Here is a 20743-nt window from a genome sequence, read left to right as displayed (position 1 = left end):
TTGTATTACATATAGAAATAGACTGAAGTTTCTCTGAGTATACTTACGCCAGAGTAATAGGTGCAGTGTGGAAGCACACTCTGTGAGAACAACTACAGACACACACACACACATCGTTATCTTTTGTTTTTTTACTTGTTTCTAATTTCAGCCATTAGACTGCAGCCATGCTAGGTCACTACCATGACAGGTTTAGTGAAATAAATCGACCCCAGTACTATTCTTTTAAAGTCTAGTACTTATTTCATTAGTCTCTTTTTGCCAAACTGCTAAGTTATGGGGGTCATAAACAAACCAACATTTAGTGTTAAGCAGTGTTGGTAGACAAACACACCCACCCACACACATACACTAAATGGGCTTCTTTCAGTTTCCATCAACCAAATCCACTCACAAGACATTGGTCCATTCAAGGCTCTAGTAGAAGACACTTGCCCAAGGTGCCATGCACTGGGCCTGAACTGAGAACCATGTGGTTGGGAAGCAACCTCCTTACTTACCACACAGCCACATCAGCCCCTTATGTATCATGATCATAATGAAATGTATACACATGTGAACATACATACAGATATGTTTGTGTTTGTGTGTGTGCGTGTGCGCATGCAATGAGTGTTGGTAGGAGGATGTACAACTAAATATATGTATGTGATGTAATCAGTCAGAAACATCTTTTCTATACTATATTTCATCCTCAGGTTTTGCTTATCTCTCTATATATAAAGTTGAAGTTGTCTGTGTATGGCAGGTTTGGTAGCCTTCAACTAACACTATCTCGTCCGAGATCCAAGTTGACCAAAATTGAGAGTATGATAGAAGAAGGCTTGCTCTTCCTTCCATAGAAGAAAAAATTCAAATCGGACCATGTTAACACCAAAAATTATTAACAACCAAAAGGTGCTTTTTTTCTATGAAAATCCCTATTTTTTATGATTTTTTGACTGCTGTGTTGCCATTTTTCGGTGTATTTCAACCAGAAAAATGTTCACTTAAAGAGAATAACAAGCTACATAATGCAAAATGTTTACTTTTCAAAAATTCCAGTTCTAAAGGGTCGAAACAAACCCGAGCAACGCCGGGCAATACTGCTAGTTTATGGTAAAAGTTCATTAGCTACAAAATTGCTCATAAAAAAAGAAAACAAAATAGAAAAAAAAAACAGAAAACTTTAAGAAGATAACAAAGAAAGATACAAGTTTGCTTACCAATTACAGCATGTACACGCACATTTAGTTGCGTTCTTAGAATCATAGCATTTTGCCGACTGGAAAGAAGAGAATTTAAATTAAAATCTTCCAAAGCAAAAGTTAATAAAATTCAACAAAACAATAAAAGCTTTTACGGTTTGAAGATTTTATGTGTTTATATCTATCTTTCTATCTACCTCTATCTGTAAATATGAATGTTGTTGACAGTGACTTCGAGGCTTCATCCAGTTAAACCATTATCCAGCAACAACTTAATTGGTTGAAACTTTGAAATCACTGTCAACAATAGTCTTGTATGAGAATAATAAATTTGTACTCTACAAAAGCATAGAGTAACCCATCAGATTAACGTAAAATTATTTTCATTATAACTGAACATAAAAACAAACAAGCAATCTATCTATCTATCTATCTATCTACCTCTCTCTCTCTCTCTCTCTCTATATATATATATATTATATATATATATATATATATATATATATATATATATATATATATATATATATATTTGTTGTGCAAGATTTTTATTGGTTAAACTGGCAAAATGACCATTCCAAAATATAACAATATATATATATATATAATATATATATAGAGAGAGAGAGAGAGAGAGAGAAAGAGAGAGAGAGAAATATACACACATATATTTAAGATATATATACACATATACGCATACACACACACACACATATATTTACATAATGATGTGTATATATATATATATTATATACATGCATTGTTATATATATAATATATATACATATAATACACACATCTATCTATCGTTATGTGAGCTGAATAAGGTCTATATAACTAAAACTATGCTTTTGTTTAGATGGTTGACTGCAAACACCTATGGGTTTCAAAGATTGCTTTCAAACCCAGTGTCGTTATGCTTGACTGATCTGCTGAACAAAACTACAGTTTGAGTTTATGTAATCCATTCTTTCTTACCTCACATAAATTTGCATACATGACTTCACAGAATAACAATGTAAATTTGTAATCCATTGGCAAAAATGACAGACTGGCAGACAGATATAGATATAAACACACACACATATCCTCATTATTTAGTTTTTGTGTTATTCACTTGTTACGAAAAAAAAATACATATATAATTATTTAACTGACTTGTTAAATCTTAATCCTGTTAAAAAATAATTTCATTATTAAATTAAAATTCCGATTATAAGTTCAACAATAAAAAAAAAAATTAATCAAAAAGTTTCTAATATTGTACAGTTAAACAAATAAGGTCAGAATTTTGTATGTGTATATATATATATATATATACTATGTTACACAAATTAAAAATTTTTGGTCTATAAATGTTGCTAATTATAGCATAATTCATAGGAAAGTTTATTTGTATACAAACAATTGATTTTTGACACCATACATACAACCAATCATACTTCTTCAAATATCGCATAGTCTGGATGAAGCTTTCATATTTTCGATGTCTCAGGTTGTAAGTCATCATCATCATCAGTAGTAACAACAGCATTATCCTCATTCTTAAATTCACTTTTCCATGTTTGTAGGTTCTCTTTTTATCCATGTTAGTATGACTTGCATGAGTGTGTAATATAACATCTTTCAATATATTGTGATCTTTTCTTCTGCAATTTCTAAGACATTTAACTGAAATATTTCTTGGTCGATTTCTCTATGTGTTTCTTTCAACCAGATATGTATCATTCTAAAATGATCAGCTCTCTCTTTATAGAGGACACCAAAACGTTCTTTATGTATATATATATCTGATCTCATTTATGGAAGATAACTCTTTTCACTCACACTCACACATTGTCCTTCATTCCAAAGGGAAAAGATAAGCAACCATGACATTGGTTTTGTCAAAACTTCAAAGCAATAGAAAAGCAGAAAGTAAAAGACAACGTTTACTTGTACTTGATTCAGAACAAAATTTAACGTTTGGGTGAACAATTTTTTTTTTTATCCATTCATAAAATGTATTTAGTCCTTCTGGGACCATATTTTTAATACACAATCTAAAAGAATGAATTAGTTCTGAAAAATCTAAAGATAATAAAAATTGAGTAAAAATATAACTAACTTAGGTTATTAAGAGGGTTTTTAGAACATAACTATTTAGTTTTCTTTTATTATTATTTTTTTTACTGGTAAAAAATACAGAATAAAACAGTGTGATAAGTTTACATGAATTTATATGGTGTAACTTTACATGGAGTGGAATCAACAATTTCCTGTAATTCAGACTGTATCATGGCCCTAACAGGCAAAATGGAAAAGGTGTTGCTCAGAGGTTGACGAGGAAGATGTGCTGGAACAGCTGCTCTGACTTATGGGCCTTGCACTTGAAGATAGCCAACAGTGAGCAGGGATATGATCTGGAGGCTGAGAGCACTGGAGATCTCCACTTCCACAGGCTCGACCATAAACCTGTCAGAGAGAAACTGATTCCTTGACAGTTTGCTTTCCTCAGCCAAATGAACAGCAGAGCCTGGGCTGGTAGCTGAATATACCAAGTTGTCATTGGAGAAGGAGTCACAGCATGTAGCATCTCAGATGAGGGGCCACTCTTACATAAAATTATGACAGGAATGATTTAAATGTAAATTCTTTAAAAGAAAAGATTTTGCATTGTAGAAACAGAGGTGAACTCAGGAGAGCTGGTTTTGAAAGATTTAAACTAGAGAAACATGGCTATGGAAAAGAAAATTCAACAACTTTGGTTTAAAATCTTTCACTCTTTGTTTTACTTGTTTACAAAAATTTGAATGTAATACATGTAATTAAAGATGAAAAACAAAATCTTTCTTGAACAATATCCAAGTTCTTCTCAAAAACTTAGTTTGGAAAATAACAAGACCATAAATACAATTTCTGTGAAAGTTGTATTGTATAATTTTGTCCAGATAACAACTATTTGTGAAAAGATGTCTGTGCCAGAGATCATAATAAAAAATCGGTCAGCTTTTTGTTTTTTTTAAACTAGACTGAAATTACTACCTTCACCAAATAGTAATGGAAAAAATACAACTAAAAGAGAAATAATAAAATACAGTTTCTAGATATTTTTTTTGTCGTAAGCAGATCTACTACCAATACATTTTGTGTTGGATGATTTTGTTCATCAGTTTTGAACAGAATATATCCAAACTTTTAATCCTGCGAAAAAATAATTTCATTATTTAAATAAGATTCCAATTTTGAGTTTAACAATTGAAAAAAAAAATTTAATTAAAAAGATTCTCATTATATATACTATTTTTTAATAACCAAACAATTAAACCTAAAATTTTGTATATATTTTGAACTCAAAATGGTGACAATTAGGAGTAGGGAAAAGATAAAATATAGTATTCAATCACTGCATTACTTAGGTTTCATCATTTTTGTTAGAGGGGAAGACTATTATTTTTGGATTTTCTAGCACTACATTTAGTTAAAGATTGCATTCCTTCATACATTTGTTAACAATGATTTGCAGGTCCAGTTTAAGAGTGGTGTAATGGAGGGATATATGGAATAATTTGAGGATTTCAATGACAACACACCCATATGTAGTAGAATGGAAATTATTATGAAGTTGTATATAATGATTAATGTAAAATGATGATATCTATTTAGTGAATACATAGAGGAATCTGAATAAAAGTTGAAGTGATATTTGGAAAATATTTAGAAGAATGAGAAAACAAGAGGAAATGTATTAAAAAGAAAAAAAAGAAATGCATACAAAGTATAAATTTATTTAATCCGATAACGTAAAAAATCTTGAATTATTATTTTTAGGTAATGTTTTAGTTAGAAAAATATCTATGTAAAAGATTCCATGATGATACTGAATAAGTGAACGTTTTTTTTCTAAATGTGACATAAAATATGAAGATGTTAGGTTTAAGAAAAAAGATAATTGTGCACCACAATCTTTTGGTCTGTTTCATACTAATAATTTGTTGCTGATGAAAAACTATTATGTAACTGATGATGAATTACTGAGTATAGTGTCTATATCAATTAAATTCGTTTTTTAAAATAAAACTTTAAATTTATTCTATGAAGTTAAAAATAATAAAAACTTACAAAAATAAGCATATGTAAGACAAGAATTATAGAATTCTGCTAAGATAGTTGAACTAGCAATGATATGTTAACAGCTTTGTGACTTGGAAAAGCACTGCAATTGAGTTCAGTTAGCAATCTTGTGTTTTATGGGCCATAACTAATAAAGTTATTAAAGGTATGCAGTATACTCTGCAAATTGTAGTATGTAGATCTCTACTTTTCAAGACAAATCTGGATTAAAGATCTCTTCCACTGGTGTGTATTTGAGTGAGCTCTCCAATGCAATTTTCAAAAAGAAGAAGAGAGAGAGAGAGAGAAAAAAAATCAGTATCATCATCATCGTTTAACGTCCGTTTTCTGTGCTAGCATGGATTGGACGATTCGACCGGGGTCTGGGAAGCCAGGAGGCTGAAACAAGCCCCAATCTGATCTGGCAGTGTTTCTACAGCTGGATGCCCTTCCTAACGCCAACCACTCCGTGAGTGTAGTGGGTGCTTTTTACGTGCCAGGGGAGGCTGGCAATGACCACGATCAGCTGGTGCTTTTTATGTGCCACCAGCACAGAAGCCAGACAAGGTGGCGCTGGCATTGACCACGTTCGGATGGTGCTTTTTATGTGCCACTGGCACAGGTAACACAACTACAATTTCCATTTGATATTTATTTTGATGTTGATGTACTTGACTTAGTAGGTCAATATAATATACTGTAACACCACTGAAGTCTGTCTCCACAGACTGATTCAAGGCGTGGTACACTGGAATTGGTGGTCTCTGTTGCCTTACCTATCCAGATCCATGAAAAATTATTTGAGCTTTGCCCTGCATGCTTAATAAATACTTAATATAGAATGACATTGCTGCTTCAGGTGCTAAACAACATTTTTCAATTTACAGTTTTAAGTAGACTAGATATTGAGAACAAAGCATTTTTCCAGACAAACAGAGTCTAACAACCTATCAACATGCTCAGCTGAAACTGTTGACATTTATGCAACTTATATAATTGCATACACTGTAAAAATATAAAACTAATAAAACTGTTGGGTAAATAAACTGTAGTCTGAAAATTTCAGCTAATTTCAGTCGCTTTTGGCTCAAGTTTAACTAAAATTAATATAACATTACTTCTGATGTTATTTCTACCCTTTTTCATCTGAAGTAATTTTCATAGAAAATTACCAGAATACTTATTTTGTATATTGCTATGTGAAAGGTTAAGCTTATCTGGGCTTTTTGTAATTTTAAATAAAAGCATTTAAATCTCAGTTTAAAAGCAAGCAAACCATTATGTGAAACTATAACTGCAGGTTTAACAGAATGTCAGTTTGATGTAAATATAATACTTAAAAGTAATATCTATTTGTATTTACAGCTTCCACAGCTGGGAAAATTTAATAAAATTTGTGCTTAATCCTTTAAACATCAACAAATTTTATGGTGTTTTGAGAATTTATAATGTTCATAATTTCAATGTGTGTGTGTGTGTGTGGTGTGTGTGTGTGTGTGTGTGTGGTGTGTGTGTGTGTGTATATATATATATATATAGCCGAGGGATTAAAATTAATCAAAGGACATACTAGGTATGTCAACCTGCTTGAAATAACAGTCAAAACTCTTATTAAATCGCCAAAAATACACCGATGAAAACTACAGAAATCAAACGACGGCAAAATCAGGTTAAGACAATCTACTAACATACATTTAAGTATTTGGACTCACGTGGACCGGTTTCTGCATTGGTAAAATAAAACCTTAGCTTCTTCAGCACGTGTTACCATGATTAGAGACTCCCAACCCATTGTTCCGAAGTCTGTGCTGCAACTGATTCATTTCACGCCGAAATCATAACAGCCACCGGTGTAAAATAAGCTCGATACAATTTACGAGAAAAATAATTCACCATTTAATTTTTGGTATTTATATATATATATATATATATATATATGTCTATTTTCCTTAAAAACCCAGGTAGAAATTTCACCTGTTTGTTCTGCTTAGAATTACCTCATTAGGACAAGATATTATAATTAAACACATCAACAATAACCTAGACTTGATTTTAGCTAAAGTAGTACATTCTATAAGTGAGATACCAAATCAAGAAATCAAGTTAAAAAGAAGTTTCTGAATCAACATTTGCAAATCAAATCATAAAACGCATGAAAAAGTGGAAAAAAAAGAGGAAAAAAAAAAAGAAATATTATATCTGCCAGATGACTGGTTGTGAACATGCCTCCAATAGAGTGTAGCCATGGAATAATGAGCTGAGAAAATGTCAAAAAAGAATAACATAAAATGACTAGGTTCTTGGGAACTTAAAACTGATTTGTAACATTTATTAATGTCAATGCTTGAGGGAAATATATTATTATTATTTGTCTGAAAGCTATAGGCTATTTATCTTTGGGGACATAAAAAAGATATTCCAAAAATCTTGTCTGTTCACTAAGATTTTATTCAGCATTAAAGCTTTCAAAGTGGCAAGAATTTTCTATGGGATAATTAAGAGAGAAGAAAATATTTTTAGACACATGTTAAAGTTACATGAGAGTGTTGTAATTAACTTATGAATAAATACAGTGAACAAAAATAACTATCAAAAGTAAATTCCAATCATTCAATGTAACACTAAAAAGAAAACTAAGTGACATAATTTTGGGTTGGAAAATACAAGAACTTAAATGATGTATAAGAGTTTTCAGAGATTAAATTTCCTTGAGAGCTAATGTATAAATCAGTTAACTTACACAAGATGAATTAAAAAAGAATGAAAATTAATCAAATAAGCTCAATTTATTGAGTTTCTTTTTGGATGATGAGATTTGGACAAACAGGGTACTAAGGTTAAATGACAGCCGAGATGATTGGTGAGGTATTCAAGAAAAATAAAAGAGAAGCAATTTCATGGTAAGAGTGATAAGAGATGAATGGAACAAGTGACATGAAAATCTAATTAAAAATAAGGTAGAAAAGATCTCCTAAAGAAAAGAATAATACTAACTAAACATTATCACATCCAATAATAATTCTTTCTACTACGGACACAAAGTTCGAAATTTTGAAGGAGAAGGTTATTCAATTATACCAACTCTACTGCTCAGCTGGTACTTATTTCATCGACCCTAAAACGGTGAAAGGCAAAATAGACCTCAGTGGAATTTGAACTCAGAACATAAAGCTAGAAAAAATGCTGCTCAGCATTTTGGTGTGCTGATGATTCTGCTGGCTCATCACCTTCATTGGCAGAAGGGCAGAAACTTTGGTGGGCCCAGTTTACCGGTTTCAATTGCGTAAGTGTTCCGCAGCTTGACGGGATGCCAGTCTATCGCAGCGTTACTCATTTTTGCCAGCTGAGTGAACTGGAGCAACGTGAAATGAAGTGTTTTGCTCAAGAAAACAACGCGTCACCCGGTCCAGGAATCGAAATCACAATCTTACAATCATGATGCTGACACCCTAACCACTAAGCCACACGCCTCCACTATTAAGTATTTAGTTGCACTATATTAAAATAAACCAAAGTAACAAAATGATAATAAAAATCACCTTTCTAGACTACATTTCTCTTGTAAAACTACTCAAATAAGGAATGAAAGAAATGAAGTTTTAAGAGTAATTCATAGTAGCAACATCAAGCAATACAGCAAAACAAACTAACAAATATAACGCCACCATCCACCACCTACCATCACGACTCATTGTCAACTAATAGTAGAATAAATATATTATATTTCAATTTATTTTCTGAATAGGCATTTCAAGAAATTTTCAGCTTCAGACTTTTGATTAAATGACAAGAGAAAAAAAACAGTATTTTTCAGACTATTTCTTTGTTAAAAATATCATCAAATGAAATTCTCAATATTATAAATGGAAAAAATGAAATTTCATTCAACAAAAGATTTCATTGCTGAGATGATAGTATTGTAGCTAATATTGTCAGATTCAATTCTTTTCAATTCTAAAGCTATGGCAAATGGTTATGGCTGTTATTGAATTTCGATACAGTTTTGCTTGGTGCTTGTGCAGTGAATGATTCTATTTTTGTAGATCAACAAAACGTATAATCTTGTATATTTACTTAGTGATTCTTTCATCATTTCAGTAGGTACAGAGTAGGCTATGCTTAACTGATGAAGTAAGAATAAACATGAAAAAGAAGCATAACTGAAGTTTGTCAAATGAAAAAAATAAAAATAACCTGAGTCAATGATTAGCAGTTTTTCCCTCACTCTATGATTATTTCTAATTAACCTTTTAAATATGCTAATACTCATTTAACTATTCATAACAGGTACACACTAGTGTTTACATGCATAAATATAATTGCCAGTGATAATCATAATTATTCACAGCTTACAATATGGCAGAAAAAATATATGCTAACCATGAATAAATTATGCTAAATAAGCTTAAATTATGCTAAAAAACCTAAAGTTAGAAATATTACCTAAACTGTATTATTTTATCTAAATATAATTAAAATTTCAAATAAACTTCTATTAACTAATAACAATAAGATTGTAGGGCTGTTAGGCTTTCTTCTAATATATACAAAAGGATCAAAATGTCGAAAGTGTATTTTTGTAGTGTTCAACCGTATTGAACTGACATATAATAGTTAGCTTGTATGTTTGTTCACAGCCACATTATAATATATATAATGAAATTATTGTATACAGTGCTCAGGTGCACTGTGTGATAATGTTGAAGTAGGAGGCTGTCAAAAACCAAATAGAAAATGAATGTGTAAGTGACAGTAGGGTAAGTAAAATGAATGTAAATGAAAGGATGATGTGTGTACCACATTGCTTTAATTTCATTTTAGCTCTAATACAATGTATTGCAATGTTTTGCAAGGTAATATTTATATATATATTAAAAAAAAAATGATTTAACCTTCAATTTCATTTGACCAGGTGTGCTATTTTCTACAATGCACTAGTAAACAATAACAAAATCTAAATTTTCAAATTGCTTTACACTCAAGAGTTACACCCTTGTAACTCAAGACTATTGAAAAGTTGCAAGATATCTTTCCTTGGTGTTCATGAATCATTACACATTTCCAATCATTTTAACCACTAGAGTAACTTGGGACTTATGAAAGGAAAACTTTATATTGCTCTGAACATATAAAAACAAGGGTTAACTAAAAGACTGAAAATAAGCACGGGTGTTTAGCACAGTCTTATGAAAATGCTTCAGACAGGCAAAGGGCTAAATCACATAATCTAACATTTTCAAATAAAAAGGACAAATTGAAAGACATAGCCCTAAAATATACTTTGATTGAAAAGAAAGAAGGCAGGGTCATGGTAGGAATGCTCTTGATTATAGGTTTGCACAATCAAGGCTGACCAAAGATTAAAGAACAGGAATGCAGCTGGTAGATTTGTTTTGTTTCAAATAATAAATAGAATGGTAATTAAAAATTTTTTAATGATATTTCTTAAAAATTATTTGATTAAATTAATCTATGCATAACTTGTAGGCTTCTATATCATCATTCAGGTTGGAATAAATCATTTGAAGTTAAAGGAAATTGATATGATGATAATTGCTAATTACATTATATACATATTGTATTGAGTAGTGCTTTATTATTATTATTTAAACAATAATATAGAATTCTATATTGTTAAACTTGTATATATCATACCAATATCTCTGGCCATATGTAGAGAATAAAAAAAAAATCCAAACTTTTATCACTTCTAAATGTCAAGGTAACTTTTTAAAATGGTTATAAAATCAACTACTTTAGAAATTTAAAAACTAGCATATATTTTTTCTAAACCAAAATATAAAGAACACTGTTTTTCTTTCTTTCTTTCATAATTTTCAGTCAATCTATATATCTATGATTGAAGAATAATTGAAATAGTTCATATCAAATGAATGATTATTAAATCATATAAAATAAAAAAAAGATATCAAGTACAAATATAGTCTTTTGCTCAATCCAAATACTTTACCGCAAAAAAAAAAATGCAGTTTAAACAAATACTTCTTTTTTAAAGGCCATACATACAAAAAAACCTAATAGCCATATCAAAAACTTGATAAGACAAAGGAGTGAAAAGAGTAAGTAATAGGTTAGAGTTTGAGATAATTTGAACCAGTTTTGTAAAAGCTTGTAATATGTTAAAATAACAATTGTGCAGCATTACAAATTGCAGTGATAATTTACAAGGTATTTTAGATTTGCTGATAAATGAAGTGCATATATGAAACTGGAACTCTCCAATAACACTCGTGACCAATTACATGCCAGAGAAAGCACGAGCAGTTTGCAATGAAATAATTGGGGTTTCGGTGAAAATTGGCTTTTGTTCTTATTTTCCTTTTTTATTTTTTTGTCTGTGTCGAGACGGAGTATTAACCAGAAACATTTAACTAAGTCTTTAAAAATATCACGAGATATGTCAATAATTGTCTGAGACTGTTAACTGGTGTTTTTGTAACAAAGTACACACATAATTGCATGCATGCACACACACACATGCACTCCCTAACACCGCACATACAATCATCCTCATCATCATCATTTAACATTCATTTTTCATGCTGGCATGATGGACTAGACGATTTGACAGGACCAGGTCCATAGTCTGTTTAGGCGTGGCTTCTACAGCTGGATGCCCTTCTTAATGCCAACCATATTACAGAGTGTACTGAGGGCTCACATGCACATACATGCATGCACGCACACAAAGATATACATTTGGTTTCTTGGAAGATGTTTCTGTCAGGTTGCTGGGTTTTGGGGAAGGGTTGGAGGAGCAAGTCTAAAAGTTTTTCATATATAATTAGTTTAACCTTGACATGGAATAAAATTCACTTATCTCATCAAAAATATTTAGCAAAACCATTTACTATCTAATATTAATCTATAAAACTTCAAGTTATTAACCTTAGAAACTAAATTTATCAGTAAAATTTCAGGGATAATCATTTATAAACATTATGTCAATTGGCTTTTACTTTTTCTAAGAAATCTAGGTTTACTCACTAAATTTTTGCTTTCACTTATTTCTTTTTCTCAATAAATGTTATCGTCTGTTTTAATTATTTGACAATATAATGAAAGTGTATGTTGAATAAAAATCCTCTTATGAAAACATGCCTATTGAAAATGTGGATTCGAGTCTTATTGGCAGCCTGCAACATTTCTTATCTAAAAGGGTTTCTCAACCCAATATTTATAGGTTATTACTTATTACTTATATTATATAAATGTATGCTTCAAGATATACTATTCCACCCACCACCAAACAATATTCTTATGATGCCAATAACATACAATTCTTATTGCTCAGAATAAAGTTTCTAAAATGGACAGAGCAATTTGAAGGATTGCTCTGGGCCAATGGTAGAACATCTGTCACATCAATAAGAGAAATGGGTTACAGTCCCACAGGCAGCCTTCAATTTTTTCTACCCAAAAGGGTTTTCCAACCTAATATTTACATGCTATTTAATTATAGCCTTATGTGCATCAAGATTATATATATATATATATATATTATATATATATATATATATATACACACATACACTTATTGCTATTAGTTTATTTGTAATTAGTATATATATAAAATTTATTGGACTGGTCAAGCAGCCCTATTAGTTGATAAAGCAACTGTTTTACTCTAAGCAAAAATAAATGGAATTGCACACAAGGAAGACAAAAGAAGAAGTTAAAGATATACGAAAAGAAATTTGGAAAGTGCAGCATCAGTGTGCTTGAGGGAATCATTGGTGGTTATCAACCAATCCAAGTGGTGACAGATCATCTAGAATAGAGCTTAGAAACAGCTCAAACCAAATATCTCAATGATAAATGTGTGCATCAAGAGCCAGAACAGCACCTTTTCTATGAAACCCCCATATCTCCTGCTGGCAATTGGACTTGTGGAGCCTGCATTGGGCTCCATGGCCAAATATGACTCTACAAAAGTTAAGTCTTGTGAACAATTCTTAACCCGTCAGGAATTGTAACTCTTCACACACACACACACACTTTGTTTTAAGCCAATTTACTATGTTGCTAGCAACTTAGAGAGTTATGTCATTAGCGATTCTTTGTGGAGAGCTATATAACAAACTAATAGTAGAATAAATGAATTGACAATTCTAATAAATTGCAATTTTCTTTCTTTTTAAGTTTGCTAATTTTCATATTAGAATATGAAAATAAATAAAACACCCTAATAAAAAATAATTTATCAAATATTAAAATAAAAATATACTAATATTACTTGTACATTTTCAGAGAGTTGTGCAAAAAAGTATTCAAGTTGTAATACACGTTCATTATTAAAATGATGTCTATGTGAAATTAATCAACAGACATAACAGTAAGTATATTTCTTTTTATGTGTCAGAAAACATTATTTCTAAAGAGGAATTCAAGTATGTACTTAGAACATGACTCATATTCCATTTAGATGGTATATTAGTCCCAGCCATAAATAAAAAAAAGCTGATACTTTTTTAAAAAAAATAAAAAAAGGAATGAGGCTATCAGTTGACCAGTAACTGACAAAATTTACATATCAGAAGAACGTAAAAATGGATAATCAATATCTCAGGGAAAGCTAAAAGAATTTTTAGGTAAAAAAATAGGATCTTTTCAGTTTGAACGGCAGTTTTTAAAAATAATTTCCACGTAACTAAACACTTTTAAACTTCATATACTGGTAGAATGTGTTTATAAAACATCTTTTTCTCTTGGCTTTATTGAGAAAATTCTATAGTTTGTAAGATATTTGTTGCTTTTTTTTTTTCAATTTCTGCAATTTCAACCAATCAATGACGTCTATTGAGGTGAAAACATTCTGTGCCGTATGAATATGTCCCTTGTTTAAGAAACAGATTGGGTTTATTTACATTTGTGAAGAAAAAAAGATACCCTTCCCCCCACCCCTAAAACAGATTGAAATGCAATAGATCGATACTAGGCTCATAATTATGGGTGACAATTTCATATGACACCGCTAGAAAAAACTGCCGTTCAAACCGAAAAGATCCCAGCTTCTTTTATGTTTACTATTAAATCCTTAAACTTATTTATTTTAAAATGTTGATGGAAAATAATTTGCATTTCAAAAACATAGTTGGTATATTGAGGATGACAATGTACAATGAAGTTGTTAGTAATCAGAACAATATTGGCAATGTTCTTTGATGGGTTCAAAATAATACAGTACTAACTTATGACAGTGCTATTTTGTATCTGGTTTACAAAGAAAAATTCAAAAGAGGCTGGGGGGAAAAATCATACAGTAAAGAATTTGGAGACAGGGAAATTCATGAATTCATCAGGCAATATTTTTCTTCAACTTATTTTAAAGAATATTACTAAACTGATTTAGTAAGTAAAACTTTATATATATATATATATATATATATATATAAAGCATTAAAATGAGTGTTTCCATATGCATAAAAACACTTAAAATTTTACTGAATAAAGGACTTAATACATGTGTACAGTGTCCAATATTTAAAATTATTTTATTGGTAGTGAATTTGATGCTTTGCCAAGTATGGCTTATTCAAATTTTATGAATAAACCATTATTTAAACCGTGATGGAACTTCAAAGTCACTATCAGTAAAATCTTACATATAAAATGCATATATACGTATAACACATATAATATACATATAATATATATATATAAAAATTATATAATATATATATTATATATATGGTAACTTCAAAATGTTTGGGACATGTGTTCATTAACAATAATATAAATAAAAGCTGAAGAAGAGATAATATAGGGATCATAAGTGGGTTTAATATCAAAGGAGAAGTCTTGGCTATGAAACTGCTCAGCTACTAAAGTCGGGCAAAGAGAACCTTCTAGATACATACCTTTGCTCTCTTGATGACCTCCTAGCAAAAACAAAAAAGATAAAGAACAACCAAAAATGTTTATAGTACAAATAACCAAAGGAACATCGTTATCGTGATTCCAGATATACTAAAATAATAGAGAATTAGATCAGAACCATCATGCATCATGTGAATAAGAATGGCATAGTTTTAATAATAATAATAATCATAATCCTTTCTACTGGAAGCACTAGACCTCAAATTTGGGGGAAGGGATTAAGTTGAATACATCGACCCCAGTGCATAACTGGTACTTATTTAATTGACCCAAAAAAATGAAAGTCAAAGTCGATCTCGGCGGAATTTGAACTCCAAATGTAGCCACAGACAAAATACCACTAAGCATTTCACCCGGTGTGCTACCAATTCTGTCAGCTCACCACCCTTATAATAATAATAATAATAATAATAATATAATAATAATAATAATAATAATAATTCTTCCTAACTTTTTGCAAATGACAGGCAATTTTAGAGGAGCAGTAAGTGGATTACATTGAACCAGTGATCAACAGGTACTTATTTTTTTGAATCCAACAGGATGAAAAGAAAAGTTTACCTTGGTAGAATTTGAACTCAGAACATCATCATCATCATCATCGTCGTTTAACGTCCGTTCTCCATGCTAGCATGGGTTGGACGGTTCGACCGGGGTTCTGGGAAGCCAGAAGGCTGCACCAGGCTCCAGTCTAATTTGGCAATGTTTCTACAGCTGGATGCCCTTCCTAACGCCAACCACTCCGTGAGTGTAGTGGGTGCTTTTTACGTGCCACCTGCACAGGTGCCAGGCGGGGCTGGCAACGGCCACGGTCAGATTGGTGTATTTTATGTGCCACCGGCACGGAAGCCAGTCGAGGCGGTGCTGGCATCGGCCACGAGTCGGATAGTGCTTTTTACGTACCACCAGACCAGGGATCCTGGCTGGTTCAATTCGATTTCGATTATAAAGCCAAAAGAAATGCAGTTAAGCATTTTGTCCAACTTACTCATGATTCTACCAGCTTGTCACCTTAGTAGTAGTAGTTGTAATGGTAATAATAATAATCCTTTCTATTATAGGCACCAGGCCTGAAACTTTGGGGAGAGGGATAGTTGATTACATCGACACCAGTATTCAACTGAGACTTATTTTATCAGCCTCAAAAGGATGAAAGGCAAAGTCAACCACAGCAGAATTTGAACTCAGAATGTGAAAACAGACAAAATATTGTTAAGCATTTTGTCCAGCATGGTAACATTTCTGCTAGCTTGCTGCCTTAATAATAATAATGATAATAATAACTCTTGCTAATTAATTCCTAAATTCTTTAGGGTTTTATGCTCTCAAAGATAAATTATGAGATATGTAACTTCCTTCCAAATTGAAGTAGAGAAAATAACTAGGTTTAAATTTTTATTACATAACATTGAAACAAAATATTTTACAAGTTTTGAATATCATAAACTTTGTAATTTGTTTTTCTTCTTGTACTCCAATCATTAACATCAATTAAACTTTATTCCTAGCCAATCCCAAAAATATGTAAATAATCAAAAATTTTCTTCAGATTAAGTCCAAAGTATGTTTACATACTTATGAAATATGTAAAATATTACACCATATGCAAGTATGGCATAAGATATGATAAAATCTCAGAAGATGTTTGGTGAAATGTCACTTCATTCTGCATACAACAAAGTGCTTATAAAGTTGTATACTGGATTCAGAAAGCACATAATACATGTACTGGGCCTAAAGAGAGCCCATGAAGAATAAACATTGCTAGGGTTGGGTTTATGATTAATATATATTTCAATCCATAACTATCTTCACAATACATTTACATATACATCATATGTGATTATGTTGTTTGATGTTTGGTGAAAGATGTTATTTTAAATACTGTTAATAGAATGCATATTGACTTCATTTCTTCAAGAGATGGTGATTCCTGTATAAGAGGCAGTGCTCCAGCATGGAAATAATGGTTAAAACAAATTGAAAAGCTAAAAAGAACTAAACCAAAAGTAGTATATATTTAAAAGCAACTATGCTGCAGAAAATATTTAATCTACATTACTCCTGTATTGGGTATTTCACAGTATAACAATATATTTGATAATAGAAACCTTCAATTGACAACCAGCATTCGTAGTAAATTCTTAATTCAAATAGAAATCTTTGGTAAGTCTGTGTTCATTGTTTTCCATCAAAATATAAACATTTGTGCATTAGCAGTCTGCATACATACTTAGAATGTATATATGTTGGAAGTCTTCTGAACAGTGATACATGCCCTGAGAAATTATCTCTTATAGATGTATTCTGTTAGGAATGCAGGTAAAAAATCACTCAGCATTGGTGGTGAAATTGCTAGATCCAAATTTCTGCCTATTAGGTTCATCAGTAGCAAATATCTGTCACTTTGTGACCTTATAAGCATGCTATTATGATATAAATCTAAGACTCAAGAATCCAATGTTAGTTTCCTCTCTACCATAAAGAGGCTACACATAACATTTTTGACTATACAAAGTATAATCAGACTGTTTGATATTCATCCCTTTCTCATGTGAAAGAGCATCAGTCAAAGAATCAAAACAAGGTGGTAGGCTCAGCTAGATAATTTTGAAGCACACAGCCAGTTAATATGTAATAGAATTTTATTTCCTAAGCACATAGTTAGCAAAATAGGAGTAGTGATGGGGTAATTAAGAAGATACTATAACAAATTTAACACATAACAGAGGGACACCAAACAAGGTACAGTATAAAACATGTAATCCAGTTCCATGTCTAATATCCAAATATTAATATTGGTGTCTGTAATTTATCTTAGTAAGGTATTTAATCACAGAATATCTAAGCAAAAGAAAAAAAATGTTACTACTACTCCTACTACGCACTGTCAAGAACTACTTTCATGCTTCCATTTAGAATTAGATCACCATCTCTTTAGCTATTTTCTGTACAAATTAAACAAATAAAAACTTCTACTCAAGTGGAACTTTGATAGAAGTTTCTCTTAAAAAAATATCTTTTGAAAGATATATTGACTTCTAATTCCATTTAGCTACATTATGAGGTCTCTAAAATAAAATGAATTCCTATTAGGAAGAGAAAAAAAATCCATTCTAATTCACATCTGGTAGATAAAGAAGTTTCCATTTTACTAAATCATATTCACAACTTTTTACTGCAATTTGACATTTATACATCATCAGTGTTGCACTTTTAAGTTACCATAGCTTCAAGTAAAAGCAGCTGAAAGTTGATATTTTAATAGTTTTAATACATAGTTATATATACATTAATTACAGAATTTACATAAATGGAAGAACAAGTATATAAAATGAAATTATTGTGGATTTTGTCTTTCTGGTTCTGATCATCAGATTTTGATCATTGGCATGCATTGAGTTAGATAAAAAAGGAGTTTATAAAACTTACTTATCCACAAATCCCTCTAATTCTTCGGCCTGCTCGGCTAGGGTGGACTCCAAATCCAAATAGGTTCCATATTCACTGACACCAGTTCGGTAACGGAATATTTGTAAGGCACAATCATCCAACTGTAATAAATAGAAAATTTATAAATATGGTAAGGGAAAATGGTTACATTTATAACCGTTACATTTATAACAGTTGAGAGGAAGGGAAAGTCTTAACATTTCGGGCACTAGTCCTCTATCAAAAAGAGGAAAGAAAGGAAAATGGAGGTGGGGAACGATGAAAAGTGGTGGGGACAAAAAAGGAGAAATAAAAAACACAACTCATGAGTATATAATATACTTTTCTAATATTTTCAAATCAGCAGAAAGCCACAAAACTGACCTAAAAGCTAAGAGTGTCATATACGATATATATATATATACAATGTTACACATTATGTACCCTTTCATTTGCAATCCAGATGTGACTGTCATAGTTGGATTTCATTACTACCACTTAGCTTATCATCAACCTCAATTTATTAGAGGGTAACAACTTGAAATAGTTATCTGCATTTTTTCCTCTCCGTTTATATCTCAGAAACCTGCTTTACCATGCTGATCTAGGTTAGAGATCAAATCAGTAACTTTCTTCCCACCTAGTTTAATTTCAAACTGTTTCTGTTCAGATTATTAATGTTTGAGATTTATATATATATATATATATATATATAATATATATATATATATATATATATATACACATACACACACACATGCATACAAACTCACCTAATTCTTTTTATCAATGTGTTTCCCATAAACATACCACCTTAGTTATCTCAGCCAAAATAGCTATAATCTATTAACATTTTTTTATAAAGAGACATCTTGTTAAGCATGTTTACAATGAATTAAATGGATGTGATATTATTTGCAGGACAAGGCTCTTTCACTATTCCTGTACTTTGGGAAATGTTCGCAAAAGTCAACCAGTCAGCATAAATTGGAAGTGATAGAGTATGTATAACAAACAAGACTGTTCTCCTTGAAGATTTTGATTATAACCATCATTTATTCGTTTAACCCCTTAATGGATTATCCTGAGTTTACTCGTGCATTGCAAATGTATCCTTTTAGAACCAGACGAGTATACTCGGTCAAAATTAACTTTTAATTTTAGCACTCAAATGAGTTTATTTGTTTTGTGTCATTGTATATAAAAGGAAATAAAAAAATATGCTTTGTAATGAAATGCCATGTCAGAATAATTGATCCATTAAGGGGTTAACTTATATTTTTCCACACCTACTTACTTGAACTAATGAATTAGAAAGAACTGTTCTATGAAAAACTCAATTATAATAGAAATGAAGAAGATATTTATTGCTGTATTTTGAGAAGGTCATAATGCTAATAAATGCACACATACATTGGTCATGCTTTATTTCAGTGGTTAATTGATTAGTCTGTCCAAGTCCTTTTGTCACAATCTGGGACCTTATAAATGACTATGTGATCCCGAAGCATATCTTTCTCCTCAGCACTTATTCCATATTTACTGTTCATATCATAGATCTTGTAGTTGAAGTGAAATGTAAACAGTGCTTGTTTTTTATTGACAGTTTGACCCCCCACAAAATTCAACAAATCCCACAAGAAAAATGAAATTTTGTAAAGCAAGCTATGAAACAATATTTGTCATGAAATAAAAGAAATCATAATTAGATTAAAGACCTTCCAACCATGAGCAACATGTCTTTAAGGGTATCTAGGACTATTACCCAATGTATCGTTTGTTACTTTTTTTCAAGAAGATAGGGTATGATTTGAAAAAAATTTGTTTGCTATTTCTAGCAGGTCAAATGATGATGCAGAGACACCCTCTTTGGCTTATAAATCTAGAGTAATAGATTAATTTGGTTATCAGCATATCAGTTAAGCTGTAGATAAAATTCTTGTTCCGGTACACAGAATTTACAGCATGCAAACGCGTACCAGTTTGAGATAAGTGGGAGTAAACGTATAACAAAAATAACGCTGGTTTCATTATAAACTAATGAGAATGTCATTGATGTTTGAGGGGAGCTAGGTCGAGTTGTTTGAACTATGCTCATAATTTGATTATATCACTTTAATCCTTTCATTTCT

At 31.1% G+C, this 20743-nt stretch overlaps 1 protein-coding gene across 9 annotated transcripts in view; it reads right to left on the bottom strand.

Annotated features, from left to right (window-relative positions):
* Positions 1-20743, bottom strand: part of LOC115216655 (FH1/FH2 domain-containing protein 3) — a 168283-nt gene that overhangs the window by 79566 nt on the left and 67974 nt on the right. For 6 of the 9 annotated variants that reach the window (XM_029786153.2, XM_029786149.2, XM_029786150.2 and 3 more), the window contains 3 exons: positions 18612-18733; positions 15161-15181; positions 1206-1264 (listed from right to left, as the gene is read on the bottom strand). In XM_029786153.2, coding sequence (XP_029642013.1) covers positions 1206-1264; positions 15161-15181; positions 18612-18733 — 202 coding nt within the window. The remainder of the gene's footprint in view (positions 1-1205; positions 1265-15160; positions 15182-18611; positions 18734-20743) is intronic. The other 3 variants (XM_029786152.2, XM_029786158.2, XM_029786157.2) reach the window with 1 other exon arrangement.

This window comes from Octopus sinensis, linkage group LG10, assembly GCF_006345805.1.
Source record: "Octopus sinensis linkage group LG10, ASM634580v1, whole genome shotgun sequence".
Lineage (NCBI taxonomy): Eukaryota > Metazoa > Mollusca > Cephalopoda > Octopoda > Octopodidae > Octopus > Octopus sinensis.
This window is presented reverse-complemented; position numbering and strand designations above follow the sequence as displayed.